At 32.8% G+C, this 19777-nt stretch overlaps 2 protein-coding genes across 3 annotated transcripts; one reads left to right on the forward strand and one right to left on the reverse strand.

The window, feature by feature from the left end:
• Positions 1-623: 623 nt before the first annotated feature.
• TIM8 (translocase inner membrane subunit 8) lies at positions 624-2456 on the forward strand. The gene is made up of 2 exons (XM_012975092.2): positions 624-784; positions 2055-2456. Exons 1-2 carry the CDS (start codon positions 737-739, stop codon positions 2235-2237), a joined length of 231 nt encoding a protein of 76 aa, XP_012830546.1. The 5' UTR covers positions 624-736; the 3' UTR covers positions 2238-2456.
• An 841-nt stretch (positions 2457-3297) lies between these two features.
• Positions 3298-7638, reverse strand: LOC105951662 (putative protein S-acyltransferase 7). Of its 2 annotated transcripts, none has more exons than XM_088816735.1 (6): positions 7458-7638; positions 7167-7289; positions 6562-6744; positions 5939-6229; positions 4445-4678; positions 3298-3789 (listed from the first exon to the last, which is right to left on the reverse strand). In XM_088816735.1, exons 1-6 carry the CDS (start codon positions 7476-7478, stop codon positions 3460-3462), a joined length of 1182 nt encoding a protein of 393 aa, XP_088672861.1. In that variant the 5' UTR covers positions 7479-7638; the 3' UTR covers positions 3298-3459. The 2 variants fall into 2 exon arrangements, with proteins under 2 accessions (XP_088672861.1, XP_012830567.2); XM_012975113.2 differs by having other exon boundaries at positions 7477-7599.
• Positions 7639-19777: the final 12139 nt, after the last annotated feature.

Here is a 19777-nt window from a genome sequence, read left to right on the forward strand (position 1 = left end):
ATGTTTAGATCCGTTATCGGTTCATTTTATTTTGGGGAAATATATTTTGAGGGAATTATTTGAAAATAAAGGTAATGTTTGTTTATAGTGTTAGAGGAGATAAGATTCACTATAACAGTCAAATCGTGCTTAAAAGTGTTTGGAAAATGTATTTTAGAAGAAGAATTTGAAAATATTGATTTGTGTTTTAATGAATATTTATTACTGTAGCAGTCAAAAACTTTTTATTTCAGTAGTTAAATCATTTATGGGGGAGGCAGAAAGTTTTGAAATTGTTATGAGAAATTTTATTGAAAAGCTAAACAAACAAAAATTCAATTTCGAGGAGAGAATAAACACGAGATGAAAATGCAACCTAACATTGCCTAAAATTTTCAGCTCGAGCTCGACACATTTACACTTCTACAACGACCGATTTCTTTTTGTTTTTTTCGATTTTTTGATTGTTTGATTTTTTTTTTTCTCACCCCTAAGGACTCCGTCGTCCGGTATTTATGAAGTGGTTTGCAATAATCTTTAGAATTATAATTTCGAGGTCGTTCTATTTAGATAGATGGGCCTAATAATTATCGGCCCATATTTAAAAAAAGAAAAAAAAAAGAGTTATTTCTAGTCCAATTTTTTTGGTTATATTCCTCATCTATTCTCTCTGCTACTTAAAAGAGGGTTTTTATTTAGCTAGGGTTTTTCTTCTGAAAGTTCTTAATCTCGCAACAAATTCTCTCATCTTCATTCAATGGATGCTTCTTCGCTTAGCTCCCCTGAACTTCAGGATTTCATCAACGTAAGTAATTCTAACTATTTTTTTTTTCATTTATATTTTCGATTTTGTGCTGTAGTTTATGCTTTGTTCATTCTGGATTTGACCTTCTCACTAGTTTACCGATGCAATTTTGTGTTTCATTTTAAGAATCTCTCTCTCTCTCGATGATTTTGTGTGAAGAAAATCTGATCAAATTTACTAGTATATGCGTTAGGTGGTATTGAAATAATTGTTTATTATTATGAACAATTTTAATTTTCTGAGTGAATTAGTGAGTAAGAAAAGCTTGAAAACAATTTGAAGATGGGAATTATTTTTCTTAGAGATGTTTTCTGCAGTCAATTTATTATTATTATTATTTTTTTTTTGAAAAGAAGGTACTTTTTTCAATTGTTTTTTTAGCTTAGCTGTAGCAATTTGATTTATCTCTTAAAACCCTCTTCAATTTTTGCATTGAAAAAACTGAGAGATTGGGGTGATGGAAGCAATGAAGTTTTTGATGTGAGATTTTCGACTCTTGTATTATCTTTTCGTTATAATATAGCTGGTGTAACAATTGAGTCATTCTGCATTTCCAACCATCACTTTTATTCTTCGATTTTGGAATCTTGTTCTTATTTTGTCTAAGATTATTCTCCAACATATATTCAATAATTCGTAAAATCTCACGATCCCCAGTAAAGAAGTTATCGAATCGAATACTCGACTCTACTGCACCAAGAGAATGTAATACATCACTAAAGGACACTGCCCTTTGAAAAATACTTTATTGTCGATATGTTTAGGTCTGCTGGCAAATGTAAAACTGTCAAATGGAAAGGATTGTTGAGGGCTCGATTCTTGACCTCTGTATTTATTTGCACAAGAACATAAGTCAATACCGATATTCTTTGAAAACTTTGGCCAAGTCAAATTTTACATAAATTCAGCCAACACCTTAAAACGGGATCTCTTGCTCCACCAATATATACTTTCGTTGATGTGAACTATATACCGCCGTTTCTAAAAAACCTAGGTATGGAAATTTGTTATTTTTTGCATCGTTTAGTGTGTACCCCTAGAAATTGTTTACTGTATGTGTGAAAATTTACAAGGAAAAGACTGTTGTGCTGTTATAATTAACACCATTTTTCGATCATTTGATCTACTTCTTTGGTGTATTAGGATAAGTTCGTTGGAGTTTATTTTGTTGATTTTCTATAATTATGCCTTTTTTATTTTTTATTTTTTATTTTTGCTAAGGGCGTTGTAGTAGTAACATTTGGTTATGAATGCTCGAATCTTTTTGCAGCAAGAGAAACAAAAAGCAATGGTGAATGAAATGATCGGGAAGCTAACAGCCGCATGCTGGGACAAATGCATAACAGGAACTCCAGGTAGCAAGTTCAGTTCTGGTGAAACGACTTGCCTCACTAACTGCGCACAACGTTACATGGATATGTCTCTTCTCATTATGAAACGTCTGCAGCAGTGAATTAGGCCTTTTTTTTAATTGAAGAAGCTTTTTTTTTTTTTTTTTCTTTCTGAAATTTGGCATGGGAAGTGTACTACTCACTCGTCTATCGACAATGAAATTATATTAGTCATTGTTTTCTGGCATTAGAAGGAAGATTTATGGTGTTTATTTTATGCTACTATCGTGTTCTTCAATTTTTTTAATATCTAAATGATAGTTGTGTTTCCTTCTCTAGAATGTGTGTAAATGCATATGCTCTTGTTAGCCGTATGCTTCGAATTTGGAAATCGGAATAATTAGATTGGAGAAGATAGAAACATTTTAATTTTGTTTTCGGAAGTGAAAATCAATCTTAATTTCGTGTTTGGAAATTTTGGAAATTGATATTCATTTGGTCTCGGAAATTGTGTTACTATAGTATTCTTGATTTTTTTTTAATTCTTAAAAAGAAATAAAAAATACAGGGCATTCCATATATATATTTTTTAAATATTTCATTTACTTTCCCTATTTATATAACCACGTTCATACTTTAAGCAAAATTAATAAACTTACAAAATATGTACATTTGCATATGCAAATACAATTTTGAAATAATGTATTAATATTGATACTGTAAATATACATTAGGAAAAAAAATCAAAAAAGAAATTGGACATTAAAATTGAGTGAAGGGTGAAAAGAACCCCATCGCGGAGGTGAAATAGAACATGAAACCGGTTAAGGGAACCCACTGGAGCCGTAGCGAAAACGAGTCTTCATAGAGCAATTGTCACTGCTTATGGACCCGAATCTAGGTGATCTATTCATGACTAGGATGAAGCATTGATGAAACTAAGCGGATCTATTCATGACTAGGATGAAGCATTGTTGAAACTAAGCGGAGGTCCGAACCAACTGATGTTGAAGAATCAGCGGAATATTACTTAAAATTCCAACCCAATCCAAAATTTGAAGAAAAAAAATGGATATCGAAATTTTGGAAATCGGAATGAAAGTATGCCCTATTTTGGAAATTCGAGTTTGCATTAGGCCTAGTGTGGTGGAGAGTGACAAATTCAAAAGATAAGAAACCAAATAAACAGAAAACCACAAGCACGCTTTTGCATTATTGAAGAATCACAAAATGGAATATATATCAAATGAACTACATATACACACATTAGCACATATTAATGCCAGCTGTCACTTTCTTCATCACTCTTTTTTTTTCCTTTTCATTTTTCATATTTTTTTCGTCCTATTGCCAATTCGAATTATGATCGTCATTTGCAAGCGTGATTCGACTCGAGCCTATCGTAAGAACTGTGTGACTGTCAATGGTGGGCTCGTCCCAAATCGCCTTCTCTTGATGCTGTTGCTCCACTTTCACATTTCCCATATTTTTTGTACTGAAACGAGCACTCGCTGGGTTGGACTGGGTCGCATTTTTCTTTGGAACTCTTGCTCGGAAGTTGTTCTTGGAAGAAGGGATACTTGTGCAGAACACCTCCATGAAATTTCGTATTGTTCCTTTGTTGTATGGATTCGCTCTCCTGCTGTACTGATATCTGAAATTCTCATACGTCGACTGCAATCAAGAACAACTTCTTCATGTTAGAAAAATCCACAACACAAATATATATAGCGCATAATTATAACGAATATGTGACTATAATTAATTATTATTCACTAACCATTGGATTTACTTTCATTTTTATCCAAAAAAAAAAGGATGGGGAACAAGAACATCAACTTCGATAATTTTTTTGTTCAAACGCAAGTTGAAAAATAAGGATGAGTTTATTGCATTCAACACCCTTGTGTTATATCGAATTGTTATAAAAGTTCTCGTGTTATAAATATTACCAAAAACCCCCTATGATGCGTTTTTTAGGAGTACTTCGCTTATAAAATTGAATCATAGGGTTTTTTTTTTTTTGCTAATATTTATAATACGGGGGAGATTTTCAACAATTAGAGTAAACACGTGGGTGTTGAATGCAATTAACCCAAGAAATGATATATATTAGTGGATTCTAGGTTCTTATGAAAACGCAGTTTATTCGAGAGTATTTTCAGATATTTCACAAAAATAAATAAATTATTACAATAATGATGATCTAGACTACTTTTAAAACGATTCTTGTTCGAATTTCAAACGTGACAAGGTATTGAGTAATACGAACAGAATCATGTTAAATGAAAGTAAAAAATAAAAAATAAAAATGATGAGAGATAGTAACCTGGTTTGTACTGATGAGGTAGAGATGGAAAACGGAGAGGCCACCGACAAACCAGAGAGCTAGAAAAGTATAGATAATAAGAACAATGGAGGCGGGCGTTTTCGTCATTGCTCTCCATATCGAGATATCCTCACTGTTCATTATCATCTTAATGTACACCCAACAAAACCCATGCACGTATAAGCAGCAAAGTGCCGACGAAAATACGAACATGAAAAAGAATCTGTAGTTTCTCTGCACCACAAAAAAAAAAAAAAAAAAAAAAAGGTTTAAATGCAACGGAGGATCTCATTGTGAATATTTTTCAATAGTTACAAGCATGTATGTAGAAACAAGGCATCGTTAAATACGAGCATTAGGGAAGTTTATTCAATTTCCGATTCTCTAAATTAGGAATGGTTGCTCACAATAAAAAGTGTCGTATTTATCAATATAAGATGTAACATGAGCATTAAGGCCTTGTTTGGGAATTAATGGTACGAACAAGATTACCCCATATAAAAGATTGTATTTATCACAATTCCCCAAACACAAGATAATCTTGTATTACACTATCATCGATAATCTAATCAACCAATTCAACCAAAACTTATCAATCCCAATTCCAATTCCAATTTGGAAGTACAAAATCAATTCCGGGATGGATCGAATCGGAATTTCGAAAAAAAATTGGAACTACAAAATTCATTCCAATTCCAAAAGGCCCGGAATTTTGGAATTTCGAAAATCACATAAGTTATAAAACTTCAAAATTTCCGGAAATTTTCTGAAAATTTCATAATTTTCCAAAAATAAGAGCATCCACGCCAATAAAAGTAAAACTAATAACTACTAAATTTCAGTTAAAAAAATAAATAAATAAATAAATCACATCATAATATCAAATAAAACTTCTAACAAGTAACACCAATTCAATATGTCAAAATCCTAAAACAAAACTTAAATCAAATTATTGTTTCAGAAAGGAAAAAAGAAAAACTTAAAATGAGTATTATATAATATATATTATTTATAGGAGTATTTTTTGGAAAAAAATCGGATTTTTTCAGAATTAATTTCAAAATTTAAATCCGATAAAAAATTGGAAATTTCATATATTTTTTTATAATATAATTCCAATTCCAATCCAAAAAAATCGAAAAAATCGGAAATCGGAATATCGGAAGTCGGAATGAAAAAGGTTGTTCCAAAATCAGAACTTTTCAGAGCGGAATAGGCGGAAATTGGAATTTACGTTCCAACTTGCACCCCTAATACTACCAAACAAGGCCCAAGGAAAACCAAAAAAAGAAAGAATACTTTGCTATAACTGTCAAAGAAATCATCACTTTTTCTTTTATTCCTCATGTTGCTAACTTTGTTGTAACACGTAAATATTACCCAAATCCACTTCTAGTCGAGCCAATACTTTTCAAGGGAATAATTTCTCATGCAGGATTAGATCCAATAAAATAAAACTATTATCTCAACTAAAAGGCAATAAGAAATACTCACCAGCCCGATACACTGTCCAACCCAGGGGCAATGATGGTCAAAATGTTCGACACAGTTGTCGCATATCGAACAATGTGAACAACGAGGAGGCCTGTAAAGCATACAAGTGTCGCAATATTTGACTTTCACCGTTATTCCATTTATGACAACATCTTTCGACCGAGCCAAACGAGGCCTTGCCCCATTCCCAAATTCAAGACTATTATCACAACTCTCGGGTTCTGGAGGTTGAGAATTTCGAGGAATAATACCCGGATCCCTTCCGGAAGTCAATAGAAGAAGTACCAACACCTAGAGAAAAAAAGAACGTTGAATTGACAAATGTTAAATTACACTCACAAATACAAATGTCAATTACTTTATCGGGATTTTCAAGATTCCTTTGCAGTAGTAACTTCGAGAGATAAATATACGAGCGCCAAATATCAAGATTGCCATTATCGAATGCTTACCAAAACACATCTTTCCTAAGAAGATTACACCATCCGACATTAATTTAAAAAAAAAAATTCCTCGGTTTTTACAACAGTCAGCATTGATCGAACTCTTATTAGAACTCATGGAAATGCTATTCATAGGAAAGCGAAAGATGAATAAGAATCGAACAATCGAAAAGGACTTACATAGAGAGTGAAAACAACATATACAGCCATAACTGCAATACCCCAATCACCGGAAAAATCATCCATCAGTTTTCTTGCAACGAAAACGCAGAAAACGGCAGAAGGACCAACTATGAGAAATATTGTCAGAGCGACTGATCTTACATCCGGCCCGAATACGAACCTTCCACCAAGAAAAAATTTCTGCAACGAATCAACATAATAATCAAATTTTCAAATTTTTGTTATAAAATTCGACATCGAATAAATATTTAAAACAATAAATTCCGTTTCAAAAATAAAATTCGCACTTTCGAGAAAAAACCCGACATTATCTCTCTTCAATTGTTAAGTTAGAACTATATTTAACAGAATATTCCTCTCTACTTTGGCCAAATAATGCTTCAATTGCATTCGAAAAACTCGCTTCTCAAATATTAATTTCATCTAAATTGAAAGCTAAATTCGATCATATTACAGAATGATTCAAAAGTCAAGATCACATTCCCAATTTATATCTTCATATTTCAAAATCGAAAAAAAATGATCAAAGAACTTAACTTTATACCCTAATTGGAAAAAAAGAAAAAAAATAATACTAATAAGAGAAACGCATCAAAATTTACATTACTGCCTTGCCAATCCCGATAAGCGCGGACCATCTCAGCCGCACCACCGACGGCGCCATCCTGGGATTCCGGCGGCGCAACTGAATTCATCGCCGTGAAAAAGAATTGACCTTTATCTTTCTGCCACCAACCAAAAAAAGAAAGGGGAAAATGAAACGATGGTTTGGAATAATGAATCGTGTGGGCAAAGTCAGCAGAGAAGAAGAAATGGAGCCGAAAACATTTTGATGCAGTTAATATTAATATTAATATTAGTTGAATATTGTAAGAAGAAGTCGTTTTGGTTACAGTAAGTTTGTAGTTGTACATCGACAGCCTGTAGGGATTGACTTTGACCGAGTGTGTGTATCTGCGGCGGAGATGATTGCGGCGGCGGCGGCGGCTTCAGGGCAGATTATATTATTTTACTAAATAGCTTAAACATCATTAAAAATGGTCTTTTTATATCCATATATTAAAGTCTAACACTAAATAGTGTTTTAAAAACAAGGGTTTTAATAAGGGACTATAAGATATAACAAATCCCAAATTTTTATCACTTCAATACCAAAAAAATAAAATTGAATAATAAATAAGTAATAACATAAATACCCTTAATGAAAATAAATAACATAAAAATATTAAAAATCTTATTTTTCTTTCTTCAATACAAACACACAATAATCCCTCAAACCCATCTTCTTCTTCACAAATCCCTCAACCTCTTCCTTCTTCTTCCTCACAACAAACCCTTCTAAACAATCTCAAAACTAAAGAAATTAAAACCTCACAAAACTTATAAAATGGAGTTATAGACAATAATATGGTAGTATATATATGGAAGAAGAACACATTAAGGTAAGTATCGATGTCTTTTTTGAGCTTCGAAGTCGATTTTGAATTTTTTTTTTTTGAAACCCGCCGGCAATTTTCGACACATACATGTCGATTTTTTGGTCAATTTTCGACACCAGCGTGTCGAAAAATATATTTAGAAAAAAAAAAAAAACAAATTTTGACACATATATGGTCATTTTTTTTTTATATATTTTTCGACACGTTGGTGTCGAAAATTGACCAAAAAATCGACCTGTATGTGTCGAAATTTGCCGGCGGTTTTCAAAAAAAAAAACTTCAAAATCGACTTCGAAACTCAAAAAATACATGGATACATACCTTAATGGGTTCTCTATCCATATATACTACCATATTATTGTCTTATAACTCCATTTTATAAGTTTTGTGAGGTTTTGATTTTTTTAATTTGGAGATGTTTTGGAGGATTTAAGAAGATGAAGAAGATAGGGTTTAAGGGATTTGAGTTTGGGGAGAAGAAGAGATGATTTGTTTTTCTTTTTTTCCTTGGTATTGAAGTGAGGAATAAAAAAATTGTTTGTATAAATTGTATTTTGGTTGATGAAGGGCATTTTTGTACTTTGCTAACAATTTTTTTATTTATTTATGGTTTTAAACTAAGAAAAAATTGTCAAAACTTCGATAAAAAATGGTTTTAAACTTGGAGGTACTGAAGTGAGAAAAAAATGGGATTTGTTTTAGTTGCCCCCTTTTAATAATTCACTCCAATTAGAATAATTTATATTTTACACAATTATTCTATTTTATCATTTTAAATTTTAAGCAATATTTAGAATAAAATTAAAAACTATTTTTTAATATTTATTATCAAAAAAAAAATTGAGTTTGGAAAATCAAAGATATTATGTGATTGTTAAGGAAAAGTAAATGGAGAAGATTAATGACTTTAATTAACGTGCAATTACAAAATCAAACAATTCCTTCTATTTAATTGTGTTATTCGGCGGAGATCATACTAGGAACATTGCATACAATATTGTGTTATTCAATTTAAATTTAAGATAAATTTACCAAAAAAATGATGAAGCTCCATAATACTCAAAATCGGCGAAAATTCAGAGAGAGAGGACATAGTTTTCCACGAAATAGTCAAGGACTCTTCAACCCAAGCTCATCCTACCAAAATTTCAGCCGCCGCTAATCACCCAAGGTTCGAAGCGCGAGCGCGCAATGAAAATCATCGTAGAAACATATCCGAGTATCAAAATTGAACAAAACTAACACCAAAGATAAACATCGACAAGAGGAATCTAATGGTGAGTAATCCGTCAAACACATCCACTGTAAAACGATTGCATAAACAGATTTCAGAGCTAAAAAATGTAAGCAATTACCGTCAAAAGAAATAGCTCGACGAGAGAAATTCAACAATAGTTAAACCATCAAAGTCCTACCGTCAAGAGAAAGTTATGTCTCTGAAAGAAGAATGAGATAGAATCTAGAGTTGTGGTTGACTATTGTTTAAATCTGATTCTAAAAGGGTGTAATATGTACTTCATGTGGCATGTACTTCATGTGGCAGATGGGTATGTTAATTTTTTTTCAAAAAGTCATGGAATTTCACTAAAGTTGTCACTAGACCAAAATGCATTTCAGACGACGTAAATTTGCGACGAAAAAAGCTTAATTGCGATGGAAAAATAATTTTTGCGACATAATGTTTGCGACGAAGCAGACGCGAAAAAACGTCAAAAAACTGCCCATCGCAAATTTCTGCGACGAAAAGTAAAAAGTGTCGCATGGTTTGCGACCTTTTTGGAGAAACGTCGCAAAAATTTAATTTTTTTCGTTAACTGAAATATTGCGACAAATCTTTTGGTAATTGTCGCAAAATCCATGATAAATTTGCAAAATCCATGATAAATTTGCGACTAAAATAAAATGTCGCTTTTTTGATGCGACGTTTAGTTGTAATAAATTTTGTCGCAAAATTTAAATTAAGATTGCGACGTTTCCACAAAATCGTCGCAATATTTTTTGTTGTTTTTGTTATTTGATGATTTAATTTTTTTTATTGTTAAACCTTTAATTATAAACAATACTAGTAATATAACATTACAATTAAAACATTAAACAACTCAAATTTTATATGCACTACTTTAAAATTCACATTTAAGTTAAATCATCCAAACATGAATTTGAAATATACAAAGATAAGTTAATCCTCGTTTTCTCCTTCATCTTCATTAGAGAATTAGTTGCAAGTGACAGAGGGGTTATGTTGCTCGAACTTATTTTCAATCTGTTGAAAACACACAAATCACACAGTTAAGGAGTTGCTCAATCAATATAGAATCCGTAAAAAGATCATGTTGAAAAATAAAACTTATTGCAATTTATATTCAGTTACTCTTACCTTCTTTTCAATTTCATCCCGATACCACTCGGTATATCAACCTCCCCTTCTTTCTTTGCTTGGCTGTTTTGGCTGAGAGAAGCTTCAACATCCGCTGCCCAAAGAAAAAAAACTTATATAATGAGCATTAAAAGGCCGATATAATCAATCTGCATACATTTAATTGCAACATAATAATAATAATGAACATATGAAATTTTTATCAAGTTGTCTGATCAATTGTAAACATAAGGAATTTTTTCAAGAAAGTTCTAAGTAGTAACATCATTGCCTATAATAAAACCTAAACAGTTAGACATGCATATATCTCATGTATCTAAAACATAGCTATAGCATATATGCATAAATGTAAATACATTTAATTGCTAGGAACTGCAAGTCCGTAATAATAGAAAATTCAAGAAGATTGCTGCATAAACTATCTATAAAAAGTACTATCTAAACCATCAAAATCATTTAGAGACAAGAAACGCCGATAGTTGTTTTGGAATAATGAAGTTTTTAGATTCATAATGCAAAACAAAAAATGTGATAAGAAAAAAAATAAAGAGAAAATCACCAAATTTAGAAAGCAAACAAATCAAGAGAAAGAGAATTGCATTGCCAGTCGTAGGCTCACGAACATTCTAAAATACATACATTTTCAATTAAATGAACTTATTATCGGCACAAATGCATTCAGTAACTATAGAATTATTTGAGAAATAATTTAAACCTTATCAGCAAGGTAAAGAGCAGACACAGCGGGGAACGAGTAGTTTGCTACAACGAACAGTAAAGCTCGAACAATTGGTAATGTACAACGGCGAGCAGTGAATGTCGAGACAATGTGCAAGAGCAAGCGGTGAACGGTCATAAATTCCAATCCAACTACTAGCCTGAGAAAAGGGAAAAAAATTACAAGTTTGTCATATAAGATTTTAATCCAACTAACAAACAATATCCATTCATCAAATATCAGCAAAACACATTAAAAAAACAAGACAAAACAAAATAAAAAAAAACAAAAAAACATATATATATATATATATATATATATATATATATATATATATATATATATATATATATATATATATATATATATATATATATATATATATTCAATTAGAAAGGAAAAACATCTGTAAGACTTTATTGTCATTAAATGTTACACCTGGTAAAATATAATGGATAGTTTGCCATTTTTAATTCATACACAACGCACATATATACATGTGAATATGTCTAAACATCTATAGACATAGGCTCTTTTGCTTTTGCGGATCAGAAAAAATGGGATAGTATTACCCATCATGGATGACACTGTGCTGATTGGTGTTTTATTGTTTTATATCACCTTATTTATTGTATATTAGCTCAGTCGGATTGTGATGAGTCCATAATCAATATCATATTAGCTATTACAGACAAAGGCGGATACATTGGTGAAGTTACCCAATTGCCCTAAAAATATACTTAAAAAATGATATATTCCCCTGCATATCTTTTGCATGACTTTAACACATCTACTTTCTATGACAACTCTGCGTAATCAAAATTTGCCTTAAATTCCCAAACAACCAAACATTTTATTCTTTATTTGTATCTTTCTCGTCCAACAATTTTTGTCTTGGTTTCATCTCGCTATGAGCACCAGCGGCTCGACATGTTATAGGGAAGATTAAGGGCTTGTCCACCAGCATTAGTAATTGGAATGGTAGTCACTGGATGTTATGCCATTATGGGTCGAAAATGTTTATACAAACATCAAATATGAAGAAGAATCCAGGGTGGCGATTTGTTTCGTGTTCGGAATGAAGGAAGACAATATTTTGGCTCGGTTCCTTAAATATTGTGTTTAGATAAGGTTCAAGATTTTTTACGCATTGTGTAGTGTATTCTAATCAAATGTAATTTGTCTAGGAAATAAAGTGTAATTTTTTCCATTGGGTTGACGACGAATTATGTGAAAGATCGAAAACCATAAGTTCTTCATTATATGACAAGATTGATGACTTGACCAAGAGTTTGGAAAGTGAATCCCGTAAGTCCAAGGATTATAAAAAGGTTGCTCTTTTATCATCATTTATAATTGTGCTATTTTTCTTTGTAATGTGTATGGTATTGTTTGTTGTTTAGCTAAAATTACAGAAATTTGGTTTCACCGGTTTTGTGAATTTCGATAGTCGAATTATGTTTACCAGGCTTGTATATTGATCGTTATAATCTAGAATGTTGAAATTGTTACAACGATCTGAAAAATTTTAAGGGCTCTGGTATGTGTGATTTTGGGTTCATACTATATAGTACTAAGCACAAAAAACTAAAATTAAACAACCCGAAAATGTTCTACATTACACATTGTTGGAATTAAAAGAAATAAACACACTAAAACATTAAATTAAATGAAATCACACTGAAAATTAAGTGCGGGTAAGTAGTAGTCGTCAAGCCTCGTCAAACTTGCGTGATATCCGAAGCAGTCTCGGACCGGACGTAGCATCACCCTCAACATTAGGATTGTCCTCCCTAATAACATCGTCCCCTACGATATCATCGTCTCCGCCATTAGCGGCATCCCAATCAACCTCCCACGGATGTTGATTTGGGAAGTGAATTTGCATGAATTCGAGGTATGCTGCTTGCTCCTCGTCCATCGAATAATTGTTGGGTGCTAAATACCAACACGCAAGTGTACGTATCGCAAATAAGTAGTAAAGTAGACTCGTGAGAGTCGGATGTCGATCCCACAGGGAATACGCAAATTATTTAATCCTAAGTACCAAATCCTAACAATTATGATTTTTATTCAGCTTACGCAGGGTTGTCAAATTAATTAACTAAATAAATTAAACTAATTAAGAAAACAATTAATCACGAGAAAATATCAATATAAAACGGATCTAGAATTTTATCTTCCCCCTATGCGATAATTCTTCACCCAATTATTCTCCTATCATGCAAGTTACGATTCCCGATTATTAACCCAAGACACGAAATTACTCATAACCAGCTGTCGCTGTATTATAAGCCTATTATTCATAAAAGATTCACTATATGTCTATGCAAACCTAGTATAAATAAAGCATTAAATAACAAGTCTCGTAAACGGCTACCTAAGGTATTATCTGTATGTCTACGATAATACATGCAATTAACACACTCATCCGGTGAAAACTACTCGAATGCTCTTCTATCCCTGTTCTAATTATTAAAACGATCTGTCAATCAATTCTAACAATAACAAATAGCAACATAAATTAGCTACGTTCATGCGCTAAATAAGATCAAGATAGAAGAAATAATCGAAGAATTAAACTTGCATAAAAGTAGAAAAATAGGTTCGAATTACCACATAGGGTTCCAATAAAATCCTAGAATAAAAACTTAGCTACTCATGTTCTCTACGAAAAGCATCATAAAAATACGAAAATTCATGAAATTCGAAAAATAAAAATAAAAGTAAAGGGAGAACTATGATGAAAATTCGTCAAGTCTTCGTCTTCGTTCTCTTGCTCCTTGATTGCGTGTAGAAAATAAAAGATAAAAACTAAAAGATAAAAGATTCCCCGATCTAATTGTGTGCTTTTGGCCTTTAAATATGGTGCAAAAATATAATAGGGCGGGTTTCCTTGTGTAATTAAAATTCCTTCACTGCGCCACCTCGACCATCCGGACGGCCGTGTGAGATTTATGCCTGAAATCCGCACGGCCGCGCGGTCTTCAATTCTTCAGAAATCTGATTTTTTCACTTTTGGCCCACTTTTTCTCCGAATTTGCAGTTTTCACCCCATAAGTTTCCAATTCTTCAATTTGCACCTAAAATACACTTAATAGCCATTTTAAGCACCAATTATCGTTAAAACATACCAAAAGCTCCAATTAAAAGGTACAATTAAGTGTATAAATATACACTTAACAATAATCATCGGAGACGAACCTCGCGTCAACGAGTATAGGATCTTCGACGCAATTTCCTTGTCCTCCACCATACTCAATAGGACCCGCTTCTTTTTCGTCGAAAATGATTTCACAAGTGTCGTAGTATGGAAACCCGTTTGCCCGAATATACTTGTTCACGGCTTGCTAGCGGGTGTTCATCTGCATTGCACACATTAACAAATGAAATGCTTCCAGTCATTGCATTGTAAATACAAAGTATTACGTATTCTACTGTTACATAACGTACCCGTTTCGTCATCGTCTCGTCATACAATGCACGAACAGTGACCCATTTAGTTTTTCGGTCGTACTCGACTCCCAGTAAGTGTAGGAAGTCAAAGAATGCCCTATAATGATTTCGTATAAGTTGTGTTCGACGCTTAACCGCAACGTCTGTGAAGTCCCTCCCGTAAGTTCGATGCATTTCGGACGCCACAACCTCTATGGTTGAGTTGAACAATGCAACATTGGTGAGCGAATCATACGGGAAAGACAAATATTCCAAGCTCCCCATCATGAAATCGTCGTACTCGATTGGGCAATCCGCTCCATTGGACATTGATGCATTGCGTAGTTTACGTGTCCTCGGCATATCCTTAATACAACTACAAAATAACGAAACAAAATGTTACAAATTATAAATTTAAATAAAATAAAACTATGTAGGAAAAAGACCCAAGTAAATCAAATTAACTCAAATATAATTAAAATCTATGTTTGGTTGATACAATTCATCATATCCCTTCACTTACGGTTAAAATCAGTTTTTTTACATTGTATTGCTTTGGTAGTGAAGAACATAAACTTGGACTACGAATTTATAGTGCTCATAACATGTAGGTATTGCGATGCAATTGCAACGTATGTATTATGAATGCCACGTGTTTGTTATATTTAATAAAATTTTGCATGCAAATTGTTGTGTTTGTCTAAATATAAAATGGCATGCAATATTACCCATGTCATAGTTTTTGAAATTGTCAAAAGTTTCCATGCAAAATTTATTATTTCAATGTCCAAGCCTTCTAATGCTTTGAAGCAGTAACTTTATCGCTCTCTTTTGCTCAGATTTTTTTTGGGCACATCATATGTAAGAAAGGATTGACATGAGCATGTCGCATTCTTATTTTTCTTTTAGTTTTAGCTCAATATTATTTTGTTTTTGCATGGCATTCATGTTTATTGTTGTTGTTCTTATTAAACAGCATGGCGCATGTCTTGCAACAATATCAAAGTCGAGTCGAAAGTGAGAAAGATGGTTGCGATACAGAGGTGTGAAATGATACCATCTTTTTGGCAGTAAAACCAAGCAGAAAACATACTGTAGATGTACAATACTAATTAATAAGATATAAAGTTTACCGTATTTTCAAAACCTCTCATGATTGCGCTGTCTACGGTAACGGTTTTTGTCGAACGATTGAACGCCACCCTTGGTTGGTTGATGTATGCAACAAAGTTATGAAACCGATTGCAAAGAAATTGTATTCACTTTTTAACCTCGACATTAGTGATGTCGCTGTCGTAAAAACAACGTAATGCAATTCCAACACGATTGATGATTGAATCCAATAAAACAGTCCAAGCGTGCCATTATGAAATCGTCGAACTCAGGTGGCCATCCCGACGGCGTAACCTAAGCATAATTATGTTACATTGTACTATGCACAAATAGATATATGAGAAAAATTAAATAAATTGTACCCCCAAGAATATAAATATGGAGTATGATGGAATTCGAAAAAAGATGAACTCACTTCACGTTTTGATTATATTATTTTACTTGATGTCAAAGATAATTATTTGCATCAACAACAATTCATATATAGACTAAGCTCAACTAGGTTGCATGTGTTCGTAGTTACAAGTCTACATGGGTTATCTTTCATCCTATTTTTTGGTGTTTGTTGTCAATACATATGAAATAGTAATTAAATTAGTCTTGTATAGTGGGTGGTACTGTTGATAATTGTGTGTGAAATATTTTGTTACGTAAAAATATTTTTTTTCAGAAAATATTTTATTTATTAAATACATTCATTGCTTTAGGGACAAGCAAAGTGATAGTACTTAAACAATAAATAAAAAAATAAATTTTATCCATTATATTGTTCATGCAGTAGAATAATATTTATTATAGTGTTTATACACTTTCATACTATAATATATTGAGTTCAAATAGCATACCATACATTGGAATGAATAATTTGAACGATGTCTATTGAAATACATCATAATACTGTAGTTGGATTTTCGCAAAATTCGTTGTTTGGGGACCTTCACAGATACTCAATAACGGTTGTCTAGGTTCATTTGTACTATTACACTTTTCTCATCGTACCTTAAGCCAAAGAATATCTCTAATTCAGTCGGGCTATGGCACACGGTTTTAGCAACCTTAATTTTATCCCTGACCGTTAAATCAAACATTTGTGAAAGTGATTCCATTAGTTTCTTGCGGGCGAGCGAGATGTCGTGAGCATATCCATTTCGTTGTGCTAATTCACCCAAACTTGCTTTTGTTTCGGCAAATGATTTGGTCATGTCACATATTGCTTGGACAAGACGATTATCAACATCATCGTGGGTACATCGACGCTTATGAAGTCTCTTCTTGCCCCTATTTAGATCAAAAGTTGATGCGCCCTCGCCATAGATGGAAGACATGTACTCAAATTCAACTTCAAGTGTAGTCGGGGGGCGTTGGAATCAGAATTTGCGGCGGCAAAGGCGTCGCTTGCAACGTTGAGTAGGTTTGTCAAGTCGTTCACAACATCGGCTAGTGCTTCGGCATTATCTCCAGTGACTCGATCATTTTCAAATATTGTTTGTCAGTCCTTGTACAAGGGAAAATACTTGTTGCACATTGTTCGAGCAATGGGATAGTACTGCCTGTTAGGGTTGTGCGTTGGTTGGTTTGGTTAAAAACCAGCCATAAAACCAACCAAACTCATCCAACCAACTTTGGTCAATATTGGAAACCGTTATCGACCCAATTTACCTGGGTTGGGTGATGGTTGAAAACCAATTTAGTGGATCGGTTGATGGTTTGGTTGATGGGTCATCCATCTAAATATTTTTTTTAATTTTATTTAATATTTTATTAGTTATTACAACACTATATATTTTATAAATTAAATGTGATTTGTTCAACAATATTCAAATAAAAAAAATTCAAAACATTACGGGGCATATATATTGTAAACATAAATAGTTCAACGAATAATAATCGTCCAAATATTTAGACTATATGTCTTAAAATTAAAATAGTTCAAATTAGATAATTATGTTAGATTTATTGGTTTTAGGATTTTGGTCAATATTAAACAATTAAATAAACGTGATATAAAACAGAATTTGAAATTAAAAATATTAAATGTTTTAAATAAAATTAATAAATAATAAATTAATAAATAAAGTTGGTTGGCCGATATTACCCGACTAACCAACTTTATATCATATTAGAAACCATTATCGACCCAACTATATATGGGTTGGTTGAGATTATCGACCCAACGTAAATGGGTCGGTTGATGGTTGATTAACCGTCACAAATTATGGGTCGAAAATGGGTTGGTTGATGGTTAAAACCGATCCATGCACAACCCTACTGCATGTATGTGAAACATATAATAATGATGTTGACAAATTAAAGAGAAAACTGAATAGTCATTGTTAACCTCAAATTTAAACGTCTGCAAAATAAATTACAAGACAAGAAAAAATAGGAACAAATAAATATATTTTAATCAAAACGAAAATGGGTTACAATCTTTGTTGATTCCTCTGATTCTTCTCCTAGATATAATCCAAGGGCCGAAGCCTGTTCTTGAATTGAGAGCTTGATTCCACCGTTGATTTGCGGAAGTAGATATGAATATCTAGAAATCGATTTGGGGATTTCTAGGTCTTGTGGATTTGGTGCCTTGATGAAGATGTAGAACCTCCGCGGTTGTTGTTCTTCGTCGTGGCGAGAGATCGAGACTTGAGAGCTTTTGAGTGCTTGATGTACGCCTTGCTTGATGCTTCTTTTTTTGTATGTGTGCATGTGTCCTCTTTTTATAGGCTCGATTTAGGGTTTCTTCACTTGAAACTTGGGCCAGTAGACTTAAACACTTGCAGCTTAATATATTTGGGTTAGACTTGGGCCCAAATAATTAACACAAAAAATAAGAATTTATTACTTATTTTTTGGTTAAATCATTTAACATATTTGTAAAAATCCAAATTTATTATGGATTTTGATTCAAAGTCCAAATTTATTATGGACTTTGATTCGAGATCCAAATTAATAACCAATTCATGTGGGCTATTAATTTGTAATTTAATCCCATAATTTAACAAAATTTCGATGTCAACAGTCATAATAAAAAGACTTGTAATGAGTGCAACGCAATAAATTACGTTCAAATACTCATCCCACAGTGCAACCTCAACATCTATTGTATTTGCCGTATCCTTCCAACTTAAACCCGAACGACTTAACATGCTGCAAATCGATCCATAAGCCTTTTTCCAAACATGAAGTTTGGACGCTATATGTGGAGTTCCCTTTGGATCGGTCCCAGGGAAATGTTGCATCAAGTGTTGTTCTAGCACCCCCTAACCTGTTTTAAAACCGCTGTCATACTTCCACCCCCTAGAAACAATATTTTTAAGTGCGAGGATGATAAAATTTTTTTCGGGACCAGTCCAACTGCGACACACTATTCCCGTCGATTTGACGGATCCTTTTTCCTTCGATTTTTGAGATAATGATGTCGACATAATGTTTGCATAATAAATTTCATTGCCGAACGTGAATAAATATATCGATCGACTTATTATTGCATTATTGAAAATAAAAAATCGAAGAAGTTATGATATATGGATAATGCAAACACAAAAATAAATTGTACCATAGTCTACTGTGTAAAATTACAATAAACATGAAAATGAATGCATAATGTCAAATAAACACAGTACCAAACATTGCAAGTTAAATATGATATTAAGAACTAATTGCAAGTGAATCCCGCCAGCTAATCCATTCATCGGATATCTCGACTGTCTCAATGAAGTTGCTACGATTGATGGGGGTTATATAATTTTTTCCGGTACTTCGTATTCTTCGCGATCATGGTCACTATTCGTACAAATAAAGTTATGCCAAATAAGCAACACGACATAATAATTCAATTTTTTATTTTGATCAGATAATACGAGGGACTTAAGTATCCCAAATGCTCATTCTATTGCATTACGTGTCTTTGCGTGCTTCAAGTTAAAATATTCTTCATGGACACGTACCAAATTTGTACCATCACTGAACTCCTGGAGATGATACCTAGTATTTTTGTATGGTGCCAAAAATCCATTCCTATTAGTATACCCGTTGTCAACTAAGTAATAATGCCCTAGAAAGCGTGGATTTAATAGGGACTATTAAAGGTACTTAGTATTAATAAATATGTAAAGGGTACAAATGATGACT

This window comes from Erythranthe guttata, chromosome 4 (assembly GCF_056151865.1).
Source record: "Erythranthe guttata isolate IM_541 chromosome 4, IM_541, whole genome shotgun sequence".
Lineage (NCBI taxonomy): Eukaryota > Viridiplantae > Streptophyta > Magnoliopsida > Lamiales > Phrymaceae > Erythranthe > Erythranthe guttata.